Source organism: Antennarius striatus, chromosome 3 (assembly GCF_040054535.1).
Source record: "Antennarius striatus isolate MH-2024 chromosome 3, ASM4005453v1, whole genome shotgun sequence".
NCBI classification, from domain to species: domain Eukaryota; kingdom Metazoa; phylum Chordata; class Actinopteri; order Lophiiformes; family Antennariidae; genus Antennarius; species Antennarius striatus.
In genome coordinates, this window is record NC_090778.1 from 16,503,337 (window position 1) to 16,517,500 (window position 14,164).

The window sequence follows — 14,164 nt, forward strand, 5'->3', positions numbered from 1 at the left end:
GACAAGAAAAAGAGTATTTTGAATTATGAGTATTAAAATTTCATTTATAGCACCATAAGTAATTAGACTCTTGTGTTGTTCACTCAGTACAGAATCTCTGGCTTCTCACTGCATTTATCACTTAGATCTCCAAGTATTGATGATAAAATTATAACCTAGCCAAAATAACATGTTGTGCTGTCAGAATCAAACAATTTGAAGTGGGTGATCATAGGAATGTTGCTTTCACAGAAGTCCAGAAACTGGGACCTCCTTGTAAACACTCCAACAGTTACATCACAACTCTTGTGCAATCAGTCAACTCTCACCTTAATGAATTGTGCGGTAAGATGAGAGAGAAATGTTGACGAAAAGCAACGAATCACGTTCTTCTTCAAGTGTGAACAACGGCTGTAAAAAAGTTTAATTTCACTGAAACTCTTTTCATATAAAATGAGAAAATAAATTCCATAGACTGCTCAATGTAAAAGAATATCGCAAATAAAATGTATTTCCTATTTCCGTTCAGTCATTGCTATTAATAAAAGGAGTTTATCTCTTTCTGTTGAGGGTCACATCTCCCACAAAGACCTTTTGGACAGTAAAGTGACAAACTCATTTACAGTACACCATCATAAGCCACTATAAATACACCACTGTGTTCGAGTCTAGCATTGCTGTTGCTGGAAACAAATAATCAGACATTATCCCCTTTGATGGCATCCAAAGTGCATTTCATTCTCTAATGAAAACTGAAAATTGCAGCACATCGAGCGAAAAAAGACATCCGCTGGTTAATTAAATTATCATGCTTGAGCAGGTTTGAGATTAATTCCACGTAAGGAGAAGATCAAAAGTGAGCCAGTTAGAGGGACGTCAAGGAGAATAAGAGCACTGAGGCTTGTGGGATAATCCCATTAAGAGCTGCACATTGATTCAAACTATGAATCCACAACTATTCAGTATGCTAGGAAAAAATATCCAGTGATAGATAGAGGTCACAAACAAACAACTCAGACTCTCACAGTGTCAGAACACCGTGGTGTTTTATTATGAGCACTCAATGCTAAGTCTTTTTAATTAGGATTCAGAGCAATGATCACTCACTATGAAAGCTATTTCAGGGATTGCGCCTGGAACAGATTGGATTACAAAAAATATGCGCATGAAAAATGCAGCAAAGAACACATTTTAGCACACTGGATTACATCTACACATTTATACTGTACATATAAACAGAATTTCAGTGCATCACTGATGGTTCTACAAGCATTTGATCCAAGGATATATATGTTTTGTGAGTCTTGATTAAAGTTAAGGTCCGATAAGTTTCTCAGTTAACTCAACAAAGGAAAATAGTCCACTTTCTCTTCAGTGGTCTACAAAAATGCCATTGTCGAGTGTCAGTGGTGTAATCTGGAGGCTAGTGTCCGTTAGTGCAATACTCTGCCCTATCATTGGGTGGCAGCATGTAGGTGGCAGCAGGTAGTTAACTGCCCTGTCATTTTGAGATCAGAGAATAAGTGATGAATTACTGATGCATACAAAAGATGGCAGTGACAGTGATAGAGAAGTGTTTCCGAAAGAGAAATGCTAACCCCGAACTGGGCCCTGGATAAAATTATAATCCCAGATGAACACCCAAGGATGACCGGTGGTCAGTGGCGGAAAGCAAAGGCGGTGAGCTGGAGGTGATACTGGTAAAGTTACATTTCTTGTGGCAGCTATCTAAAATACAGTTTAAAAATACTAAATGTTAATTCAACAATTTATTTGAGCGCATACATCCTAGGCTACAAAACAAAAAACAGGAGCTAATTGTCCTCATGATGCTAAAACCTGTAGATTATGAATCTGGATTATTAATGCTTGTGCAGTCAACGTTCATTTTCATGTTTTTCTTCATCAATTCTTTCTTTCTTGTGTTATATTTTAAAAATGCATGTCTCGTCTTTGTCACCTTTGAAAGAGACAGTTTCTTTGTGTTAGGGTGGAGCGTTAGTAGAGAAAAGAGAATACAGGAAATGACTTTCAGGAAGATGATACAAGGAGGTAATGCAATTGTTTTTTTGTCTCTTTCCTTCGTCACCTTTTCTGCTCTGCAGTTGAGAAATCCTTTGAGCAAAATAAGACTTAACACACCGGAGGTAGACGGAGTTGGCTGGGGGTGGAGGATTGCTACATGGAGGACACTGAACATAGCATAATGACTCCAGTGCCATGTTTGGCCCAGGAGACCACGTGAACAAACACTGCATTGATGAGGCTGAACGACTCTTTTATGAGAGGCTCTGTGCGTCTCAACATCCAACACAAGCACAGGTGGCGGACATGTGTAAACCTGGAGCACATTCGATCTGATATATGGAATTCTTTAGATAAGCATTCATATTTGTTTGGGGTGTTTTACACCAAATGCCCTTCCTGCCACAAAGCACTGGATTTATCTGGCCTGGGGACCAACCTACAGCTGATACTGGCTGTGCCCCGAAGTATAATTCTGTATTGTGGCCGGCACAGAAAATTAAATGATTCACGTCTTTTTAAGTTTATATTAAACTTTCGATTAAACAGGAATGTTAAAATGGTTGGAATTTAGGCTCGTAGTACATATTGATTGCTTACTACTTGCTTATTTTTTTTAACAATTAAAAAAAAAGAATCCCCCATTGTTTTTTGACAAACTGCACCTGGCCATAACTGCTAATGTTATCATACCAACAGGATTCCTTTAGCAATGCCAATGTATAGAGGTCGGGAAGGTATATGCCTGTGTTGACTACATACTACATTTCTATGCAAGAAATGAAATGCTACACAATAAAAAGTTAGGGGATCACCAAAGCCAGTTTGATTCTTCATTTTGGTGAAATAGTAATACATAGTGTAGACCTGCATGGAACTTCTGGCCACCCTGTTAGTTCCCCTGGTCAATCCATTTATTAAGGTTGAGTTCTTGACACTGGCCCATATTTATCCCAACTCATAGCCCTTTGCTGCATGGCATCTCCCGTCTCCGCCCCATTCCCTTTCAGATGAAACTATCATGCAGTCCACCCAAAATTTGTAGAGTCCTTTCATTCTGGACCAAAAGTGGCGTAAATTTTGTGGTCAGTAAAACCATAATCGGTCTCTCTGCTCTGTCATAAACCGTCTGGTCCAAAACCAGAGCAGCTCATGGGTTTGAGAAGTGTGATAGTTCTCCCCCATAAAATAAACCTTCTGGCTGAGAAATAAGCATTAAAAACCAAGTACCACAATATAACATTGTAAAGTCCAGTTAGTGCCAGGCTTATACAGTAATATGTTTCTGAAAATAAAACAATAAAGTAGTATTGTAGTTGTGGTTGAACTGGTTGGATCCTGCAGGAGAATGTGAGTAAATGTGAGACGACATAAACACACAGATGGGTTTGATGGTACAAAAAAATTGATTCCAAATCATAGCATTAGAAATGCGATTTATCATGCGTATTTATTTTTCAAATTATCAAGCCAATACAAACAGAAAAGACAGCAGAATCATAACGTTTCCCAAAACAGCAATAAAGGACTAATAACAAACAAAATTCAAACAACCACCATTTATAATTTTTGAGATGTATTCAAATAATTCCATAAATAAATATTGTAAAATGAAAGCAACAAGGGCATTAAATTATAATGAATATGTATATTAACATCAGCTGTCAAGCTATTTACAAAGAGAGATGAATGACTGTGTGTGTGTGTGTGTGTGTGTGTGTGTGTGTGTGTGTGTGTGTGTGTGTGTGTGTGTGTGTGTGTGTGTGTGTGTGTGTGTGTGTGTGTGTGTGTGTGTGTGTGTGATCTCATTCCACACTGCAGAAATTATTGAGGCTGTTCCCGCGGGTCTTGGGAAGCTCGCCATGTTCAAGTAGTTGGTACTGGAAGGAAACACGGTTGATATAGTTCCCACTGGACACCAGCCTCACCACAGAGTTATCACAACCCATCTTTATCTGGGCTGAAGGGCAAAGGGAAAAACAGATGCTTCACTCGGGAGCAAAAACACAGCATCTCAGCCAGTGTGTGTGCACATTTGTGTTTTGCATTGAAGTAAAATGAACCCACAAATAATTTATTGATTATAAGGAAATTTATTTAAATGTATAAATTTGTCATTTCTTAGGATATATGGAAATCACTTGAAACATGTCTTGGACTCTTTTACAATCTCTAAAATGTTTGTTATAGATTAATTATCACTCACTACCCTGCTTATAAGACATGTCTGTCGAGTGCCAGCTGAATGTAGTGAAGAAAACAATACTATACTGTACATGCTTTCAGTTCCTCTGAGCAAATGGCATGCAGAAGAAATTAGATTTCCGTGCTGCCCTTGTAGAGAGGCTCAGACTCACCCAGGCCATTGAGGGAGAAGCACAGGTCGGCTACAGGGAACATCTTAGAAGTGTCCACCCCATCCCCCCCCAGCAGTTCCACATAGTCCCCTGACCCCGAGCATCCACTCCACACCTGCCTCTGCAAAAAGAAATAACACAATACTCTGACACAGCTAAAGCAAGCAGCTCATTCATCACATCTGTTGGAAAAAAAAAATTAAAGGTTTGCTTTTGTCATTTTGACTTAAAGGAAAGAGTTCATCTATGAGCCATGAGATATAATTAGCTGAAATGTACCAAAACAAAATACACAGGAGATTAAAGGACTGGTAGTCAGACTGAATTATTCATTAAATGTTTAAAAAGGTATAAAATGGGTTCAACACTTTTAATTAATGATTTTTTGATGAAACGTTTTGGACAAGAGCGTTTACCCTGCTTTTTCGGGCTTGAAATTATTTTATTTGATTGTTCACCTTTTAATGTAGCTCTCTATTTTTGGATTTAAGTGATGATGTCTCAAATGTTTTCTTTTTAGCTGTTTGCAAGTACAAAACAAAGCAGCGCTCCCAATTTTGTTGTATATAAGTCATACAATGACAATAACTATTTCCGATTTCTATTTCAAATATCGTCAGCCACTGATTGATCCTCTATATTTACCAGCAGGTTGCCAACACTGTCTCTGCTCTGTGTGGTGCAAACATGCTGTCAACAGTTGACAGCCTGATGTAGATGAAAATAACACCAGTGCAAAGAAACCAAAACAGGAGAGTTGAGACTGATCTCAGCTAACAACTCCGTTCACATCTTCACATTTCTGATCAGTGGTCAGACATTTAATGCATATAACTGAAGTTGTTTAAAGACATTACATTAAATCACCAATCAGGAACTAAAAAAATTCTCTCGTGAGTAAATAAAGAAGGGACAACCGTTTGATTCTGACGATGTACTCATGACACATCAAAACCTGAGCCTTTCTTCTTCTAAACTGGACAGTAAGCTGAGAACAGAACAACTGCTGCTGACACAGATGAGCATCTGCAAACATTTTTCATGTCATAACGTAAAAACAGTATTTACTTCTTACCTTTAAGCAGAAAGTAAATACGTTATCATTTAGTCCTCCCATTTTGGTTAACACATTATTCACATAAACTGTTTGAAAAGTTGTTTTCAGATATGAACTTACAGATGAATAATTATATGAGGATGATGGAATTTTAGCCTGATGATCAGTTTAAACGTTATTTAGTTTCACTTTAATCACAGCTGCTCTGCTTATTTTAATGTCGCTCTTTTCTCCAGTATCACCAGTGTAGCCAGTTAGGCTCCCAATTTTTAAGAATAACATCATACTTCTGATCATACCAAGTCAAATGTAACTGTTTATTTGTTCTAACTGTGGCATAATGCCATCAGCACACAACATTCAACGTAGTTACCTCGCAGTTGTTCTGTAACATTCAATTTCCTGACCTCTGAATAACACTCCACGTTATTAGACTGCTACGGAAACAAGACTCCTCTCAGATTGTAGTTCATGGGTTCATACTGTGACAAATTTGATTAGTTTGGACTAGAAGCCGATGAATCCTAACAGTAAACTGAAGGTTTATGCAATTAAATAAGATAACGTCAAGCTGTAATAATGTAGAAGATCATAAGATTACTTTGGCAATGAGTGCAGTATGTGGTAAAAACACAGACAAAAGCAGTATGCGATGACATTCAGCATCACCATTAGCATTTCGTGCTTGTGTGTGCGTGCGTGCCTGCATGCGTGTGTGTGTGTTCTTTACATGTGGGCTGAGCTCATTGCTTTTGGCTTGTCCCAGACTGAGTTCTGTCAGGCGGATCTCCACGGGGTAGATGATGGAGAAGCTGCAGTTTCTCCTCTCATGTAGCATCACCATGGTGAAGCTGCCCTCTGGACTCTGAGATATGATGTTACAGGCTTTAACACGCACACACACACACACACACACACACACACACACACACACACACACACACACACACACACAGCGGAGGAGAGGTTTCAAATTAACAGTTCCCCATCACCAGAGAAACTCATTACTGACACCTCATGCCACAAATTTGACATACAGTAATCAAGGCTGACTGCTGGGAGGGGACACAGTTAAGGCAGGGCATGGAAATCCTATTGTAGCTGAGCTATGATGACTAAGATAAAAAGAAGAATGAAACTGGAATTGATAACAATATGTTAGAGTAGATTAACAGCAACAAGGGTCAGAGCACCAGGTTCCTATGAAGACATTTTGGTGAATGAGCAACGTTGATCAAAGTAAAGAGGACATACTGTCACTATAAATGTTTTGTTAATGTTAAATAAACGTTATTTGAACAAATGCAAAGTTAGAAGACCAGGTTATTGGCTTTTAATCATTATGAATCATTCATGATCATTGATACTCCAGTCACATTTAAAAATGAACCAAAAAATGGATGGATGGATTGATGTATAAATATATGTGTATATGTATCCCGGTTTAGTTTCATTATTTACTTATCATTAACAGGAACAATAAACGATAAATCCACAAAATATATACACCTATATAGTATAAATATATACAAAAATGTCAATCCGTCCACACATCTTTTATGTCAGTATTGTTTGTGTGTGTCTGTGTGGACCAGCCTGACCCTGATTGTTAGTTTTCTTGACACAGTGTTGTCAAGCAGCATGAGAACAGGTGCATCCCTCTCAATCTCTGTCTGTGGCTCTTGGCCTTGATTAATGCTTGACCAAGCACAAAGAACCAGGAAGAGCACACATGGCTTCACAGAGGATATATTTTAAGTGCATGAACCAGGTTTAGAGTTTTGATTTAAATTTTTGATTTAAAAAATTGTGTGTTTTTGTCATCAGGATATTCGTAATTTGCAGGTTTATGCTCTGGAAGAACTTTAAGTATGTTCAACAGGACTCACGGAAGGGGTTGTGTAGCTTTTTTACAGTGAGGGTGAAGCCGCTGTCAGGGTTGTGAATACGAAAGAAGACCATGGCAACATTCTGGGAGGAGCGGCTGGTGGCTCCTGGTGATGGGGAGGAACAGTAGTCTGTGAAGCGCTCGTGCAGAGGGAGCTGGTGGTCCTGCCTGCTGGGGAACTTCTCTCCCTTCAGAACCCAGCCATCAAACATCTGTTAAATGAAAAATATCATCACAGGAAGTGTCAAGTGTCATCTATCTATCTATCTATCTATCTATCTATCTATCTATCTATCTATCTATCTATCTATCTATCTATCTATCTATCTATCTATCTATCTATCTATCTATCTATCTATCTATCTATCTATCTATCTATCTATCTATCTATCTATCTATGAAAACATTTCGTTTTTATTGAATAAAATCATAAAATAATGATGAAATGTACTTTTTCCAGTATACTGAATTGAACAGACTGTATATTATGCCATTGAAGAATGTGTTCATATTTATTATAATACAAATTAAATAGATTAGTATTACTAAATAAGGATAACTTAATCAAATGCTTGCCAGGAGCTTATTTCCTATCAGATATAACTGGTCTTTCATTGAACAAACATAAGATAACGTTACTTCAGTAGAACTATCAATTTACAGCACCACCTACACTGCAGTGATGTGATTCATCCCATTACTGCACTAACTATAAACCATAGTTTATATCAGATACCATGCTCTCATTCACGTTCCAGACACACTCAGATTTTCTCGGGTTGTCCATTGAGAGATCTGCTGCTCTGATCATGTGATCATATCTATCCAATAGTACAGTGGGACACATTGTCAGCCTATCATTCTGCTGCTGTCTTTCATAAATATGATTGTCCCTGCTCCACCTGGTCCCTCCTCCCTTTCACTGCTCAGTGTCCACAGATTCATCAACTTCAACATTTCATTAGTCTCAGCAGTTTCATTGACCACCACCACCATCTAAGTGTATCTTGCTGTTGCCCGGGAATGATGTGTTTAATTGCATCTCCCTTTCATGACAGACAAATTCTCATATTTTCACTGCTGTTATTAACATTAACTTTACTTCAAAATCCTCTGTTCTGATAGAAATAGAATTTAAAGGTTTAATAGCAAAGCCTGTCATGCCCTCTCTTCCTTTGGTGGAGGGGTTTGAGGACATATGGATCTTATTTGTGGTGAGAGTAGCGAACCTTGATGAAGTCTCCAGCGCTGCAGTCAATGCTGACATCCGACAGCTCCAGACTGACAACCTCATTGGGCTCAGCAATGATGAAAGTAGCACAGGCCAGCTGTGGCTGAGATGCCACGAAGGTGAAGTAGCCATCAGTGGCCAGCATGTCCAAGCATCCTACAAACCACACACAAACACATACTGTTCAGTTTGTTTAGAGGCATTAATTGGTAAGTTATGCATTCATTTCCTATAAAAGGCTTTGCACATTTCTGGGAGTTTAATGAATGTCTTACAGTTTCTCGAGGATTAGTTTTACAGGAAGACACAATAAAGACATAGGATTGGTCTCATCAAAAAGTCTTCCGGCCGGATGCTTGAATTTGAATGAATATCTCTCAGATTAATGTCTTAAACTAATCACTTCATGTACTTTTAATCATTAAACAATAAGTTAGTTGTCACTGTTATACTTACTGAGAGGTCGACGGAAAATAAAATCCCCTGATTCTCTTTTCTGGTCCAAACTGAGCAGTGAATATAGTCCATCTGTCTCTTCATTGTCCTGCATAAAAAAAATTAAAAAAAACTTCAAATTTTGCCTTCCAGCTGTTTTCACCCAAACTTTATAGACGAACCTTTAACTAGGGTTAAGTGTGATTTCTGACTAACAATCAAAACTCTCACCTCGATGTAGCGGCTGAGCCCCATCCTTGATGAGAGGGAGATGAGGAAGAGGAGCAGCTGTGTGCGCAGAGACACTGACATGCTGACGAGCGTCTCTCAGTGAAGTGTTTCCAGAAGAACAGGGGAAAATAATGCTGCTGCCTGAGACGTGGAAGCTTTTATAGCAGGACAGAGAGACAGGCGGGCTGCATCACTGAAAACACTGAGCTGTGTGGAATTACAGTTGCTTTACTCGTGAGTGAAAATCATTCTCACCAGAATTATGGCACTCATGCATGCTATGCAGCACAGGAAGTAAGAATAACTGCATTAAAGAAGGAATCAAATTGAGAGACATAATGAAAAGTTGAAAAAAATCTGCTTGTTACATCATATTGTGCAGTGAAACAGACAATATAACCACACTTAAAGGACAAACAAGCATTATCAGATGTGCAATGTTTTTCACGTTTGTTTTTCTATATGATTACAAATTAAAATATGAATGTTAAACTGCCGTACATACATATATGTGTGTGTGTGTAAACGGGCTTAAATCCTGCAATAAGGCAAGTTCTACTGACAACAGCTCCAGACTCAACTGGGAATTCTTAATAAAATATCTTACAGTTCCGGTGAATGTGAAGCCAGTGGGCATTGAACATCTGAAGACCCTGACAGCTCTAATTTTGGACTAAATCACAACACTTGTTGTTTTTCTCCCTCCTTTTGGTGTGAAAGTGATTTCTCTCAGAGACGTGGATCACCCGGAGAACTTGCAGACTGTCATCTGTCTCTACTGATACACTCTGCTCCGGGGTCAGTGACTCATGGTCTCTACTGCCAGTGTGCTGGTTGTTTACATCGTCAGAACCAGAGAGACAAGCAACAAGATTAAATATACATACTTGAAAAGAACCTTCCTAACCTTCTCCTTTTAAAACAAAACCCAGACCACACAGCATTCTACCGCTGCAGCAAAGACCAATCAACCAATGCAGTGGAAACCTCAAAAAGTGTTTCTCTCTTTACATGTGGACACTAATGTGATGATTTTTACTCTGCAAATGAAACTCCACCAAACAGCCAAAGCATCCAAATATTGAATAAGGCAGCACTGAAGGAATCTTACAACAGGACAAAAACTGTGTATAGGGAGTAAGACAGAGCGAGAGGAAAACCCTGTGATGTGTTAATGACACTGTGAATTCATTTAGACGAGACTAATCGTGAGTGTCCACGCTGCCATTGTGAAAGGTCAACCTCAGGCGTCGCTGGGTATAAGAGATGATGATCACCCTGAACCAGTAGCTGTGTGTGAAACGCTGGCCCTTAATTATCCAACTGACATTGATGAAGGTCTGTGATGTCAGACGCAGGACTACAGAACAAAAAGAAACACACACACACACAAAAAGAACTTTTAATGTAAAGCATTTAATGTAACAGCCCCTCAGCCTGCTGTCCTCAAGCACTAATGACCTATTCAAGGTGTATTACCTTCATTTAAAAGGCAGCGGTCAAGGAAAACAATGAGTTGTCTTGTTTAAGGGATGTCTTCATCTATCAGTGTGTGTGTGTGTGTGTGCGTGCGTGCGTGCGTGCGTGCGTGCGTGCGTGTGTGTGTGTGTGTAGCAGCACCACATCACAGCTTTAGTAAGAAACTGCCATGGGCAAAATAGTTGTAGCACACACACACACACACACACACACACACACGCACACACACGCAAACACACACAAACACACACACACACGCACACACACACACGCACACACACACACACACACACACATACACACGCACACACACACACACACACACACACACACACACACACACACTGTAGGATTGTGTAAATCAATTCTTTTAAGTGAATCAATGGATTTTAGAGAACATGTCACACCCTGATCTCGATGTAGCGCTATAAATGATAAGCAGATACAGGTATATCAATTCTTATTATCCAGTTCGTCATGCAACATCTAATCTAATCCAATCTAATGTAATCTAATGTCATTTAATATCATCTAATCAAATCGTATTTGATTTTTCTTATTATACTAGCACCTTCAAACCTCGACCCTTTCTCAGAAGATCCTGAATGAACACACCGTGCCCCCCTGAGATCAACCTCATGTACAGCTTCTGTTGTGTGCCGAAGTAAAGGATAAAAAATTAATACTGCTAAATTAAAACAAGAGAGAATTAGTTTGAGTAAACCTGACAGCATACAGATAACACACATGTAAAACTAGCTGTTTGTTGTAGTGAAGTTTGTAAATGTTCCTGTTCAGATACTTAACACTTAAATACACTGACATATTAAGTGTACACTGACAAGCCGGATGATGACCAATGTAATCTGTAATCTGTAGTTCGTAGTCTGTAGTGCTAATGTAAATTGCAAATTGTTGATAATATAATATATGTTAATATGTTTATCGTATGTGAATATGTATATTTCATATGCTACATATGTTAATACAGCATGTATTATTTAAGAATGTACGTATGACACCCCCCGCTGCCGCAATTGCACAAATTTCCCCACTGTGGGACAATAAAGAGTTATCTCATCTTATCTTAAACATGAAATAAATCAGTTAGGTTTATAGCCTTACTATTAAAATAAATCCAGGGATCCGTGTCTGCTCTGCTACAAAACCACAAATGACTCTCACGCCATCTGGAGGCAAAAAGAGGAGAAGCTTCAGTTAATTAATGATCTCTTTTTTACAGTGTATAACGTGCATATATCACAGTTACTTCTGCTGATCACAATTTTTAGACACAGTCCAGAATTATATGTGGAGAGCTTTATCTGTGATGATTCCCTCACCTGACCAGATGAGACCTTCACCCCACCCATGTGGTCAAAGTCAATCCATTTATTGTCTTCTTAGCCCTGTGTTGTATCCCAGTGTGCAGCCTCCTTGTGCACACCTGCTCCCTGGCGTAGATGGTACATATAGTTAAGTGTCCTGTAGAGCATAGACAGTTCACTCCCTTTGCACAAACCGACACATGCACACACGTCTTGTGTGGATGTGTCTGTCAGCACAGCGGTCCAGCCTCACCACCTGACCGGCCCATTCATCTCCTGTTGGGGCTGTAATGAAATGACCCCCCTCCCATTTGGACCTACCTGACAGAGAGAGATTGCCTCAAAGCCGGCATGGATTTTCTCCCTCGCCCCCTCCTCCTTACCCCCCCCCCCCCCCGGATGCTGTTAATTCAAAGTGCTTTAATGAGGAGCGATGGATAACACACTTTTCTTTTAATTACCTTCCAATGGCGTTCTTTTGGGGGAGGCCTGGTGACTCCCATCTGATGTCAGCCTGTTTGTGGGGTTTGTGTTTACTGTTTGCAGTGTTAAATGGAATGCATTAGGAGTCAGGATAAATTATGAGGGCAAATGTGTGGGCCATATAGATGCTGTAGATTAGAAGGTGACAAATAATAATGCATTCAAAATATATCATTTGATATGTTTAGGTTTAATTTGTTCTACACTGTCCAATATACAGTATATGATTGATAAACTTAAAGGGAAGAGCTAGATTCTCGTTATCACTAAGGATGAAAATATCATATTCAAAATGTATTATAATAGAAAGAAACACTTTAAAAAATAAAAGATTGAGGGAACATTTGGTGCAAAAAAACTTTTAATACAGAAATAAAACTTTGTCCAAAACCCTGATTGATGTGGAAAAACTTAAGATAAAGTTAAAATTAGTTAAAGTTAAAAAAGAACATCTTTGATAATTCTGTTCTTTAAAGACAAATCAATCAATTCAAATCAGAGTGGACTGTTTGTTTGCTGTGTCGGTTAATTACAGACAGAAGAAATCCTGTGAGCTGTTTTCAATGAAAGCAAACAAACTTCATGACGGTGTTTAGTAGCGTATCTGAATGGAAATCTTTCTTACAATGGAAAGACATGACCCCACCCCACCCCCAACCCCCCTTCCATGACTGGTTTGCTCTCAGGCTTTGGTGCAGGAGAAGTAACTGTAGCTGAATGGTAAGAATCGGTGTACCTGTACCAAAGACAAAAAGAATACTAAACATTCTCTGGCATATTTGGTCATTAGTTGCCTCTATTAAGGAAAAAAAACACACAAAATGAAAGGATATGACTATTTTTAAAGGCAAACTGGTCTTTTTCTCTTCAATTTTTCAGTCTAACTGATGCCTGGAGTGAAGCGTTTTATTCCTAACTTGACCAATCTGCAGAGGAGTAAATTTTACCCTCTCCACTAAACGTCTGAACACCAGCCAAATGCCAAATGCTTCCCTTTGAACGGTTCTGGCAGTCAAACAGATGCACTAAATTCTGCTTGTTGTTCCCTGAAGCTTCCTCACTGGTTGAAGTTCCCTCACACTCTGAACGTGTCTTCTCGGGGCAGGTGGGCGGTGGACACGACAAATGTGTTCCTTCACCATTCTGCCTCCACTGTGGTCTGCCCAGTCTTACCAACCCTAATACACATTGATTAGTCTGCATAATCAATGCCTTCAATGACAATGATTCAGTGCACTGCATAAATGTATCGACTGCAATTACCTTACAGAGCAACCTCCTTTTTCATACATTTTCTGCGTTTTATTAGCTGTGCTTTGATAGAACAATAATAGTATGACTCTCTGTAGAGTTTGCAGACATATTTTAATTAAATGATGCCAAGATGAGATCAAATCCATTGACCACCCGTCTAGATTCAATAAAAATCATTTAGTAATTGAGTGAATGGGTAAAACACATTTAAGCAAAGACCTGTGACACTTTCAAAAGCCACCAGAAGATGGCAATGTTTGACTTCTGTTGGCGTCGTGCTGCTGTCTCACCCTGAAGCCTTGCATGCCAAGTCATTTTCTGCATAGCAGAGATAATTGAAGTGAATTTTTAAAAAAAACACTATAAGATTATTTCATCATGCTTAAAATACAATTACAGTCAAATGATTCAAATGAG

At 39.0% G+C, this 14,164-nt stretch overlaps 1 protein-coding gene across 1 annotated transcript; it reads right to left on the minus strand.

The window, feature by feature from the left end:
- Nucleotides 1-3,455: 3,455 nt before the first annotated feature.
- Nucleotides 3,456-9,318, minus strand: LOC137592911 (corticotropin-releasing factor-binding protein-like). The gene is made up of 7 exons (XM_068311396.1): nucleotides 9,204-9,318; nucleotides 8,994-9,081; nucleotides 8,536-8,693; nucleotides 7,308-7,518; nucleotides 6,149-6,303; nucleotides 4,362-4,482; nucleotides 3,456-3,964 (listed from the first exon to the last, which is right to left on the minus strand). The coding sequence occupies exons 1-7, from the start codon at nucleotides 9,282-9,284 to the stop codon at nucleotides 3,810-3,812; spliced, it is 969 nt and encodes a 322-aa protein (XP_068167497.1). The 5' UTR covers nucleotides 9,285-9,318; the 3' UTR covers nucleotides 3,456-3,809.
- Nucleotides 9,319-14,164: the final 4,846 nt, after the last annotated feature.

Bases quoted from the DNA above. Each gene is read 5' to 3' on its own strand.
- LOC137592911 (XM_068311396.1), bottom strand. From the start codon at position 9,284: ATGTCAGTGTCTCTGCGCACACAGCTGCTCCTCTTCCTCATCTCCCTC. The intron at 8,694-8,993 runs GTAAGTATAACA...TGTGGTTTGTAG, and splicing joins TATTTTCCGTCGACCTCTCA to GATGCTTGGACATGCTGGCC. The intron at 4,483-6,148 runs GTAAAGAACACA...TTCTTTTTGCAG, and splicing joins GCAATGAGCTCAGCCCACAT to AGGCAGGTGTGGAGTGGATG.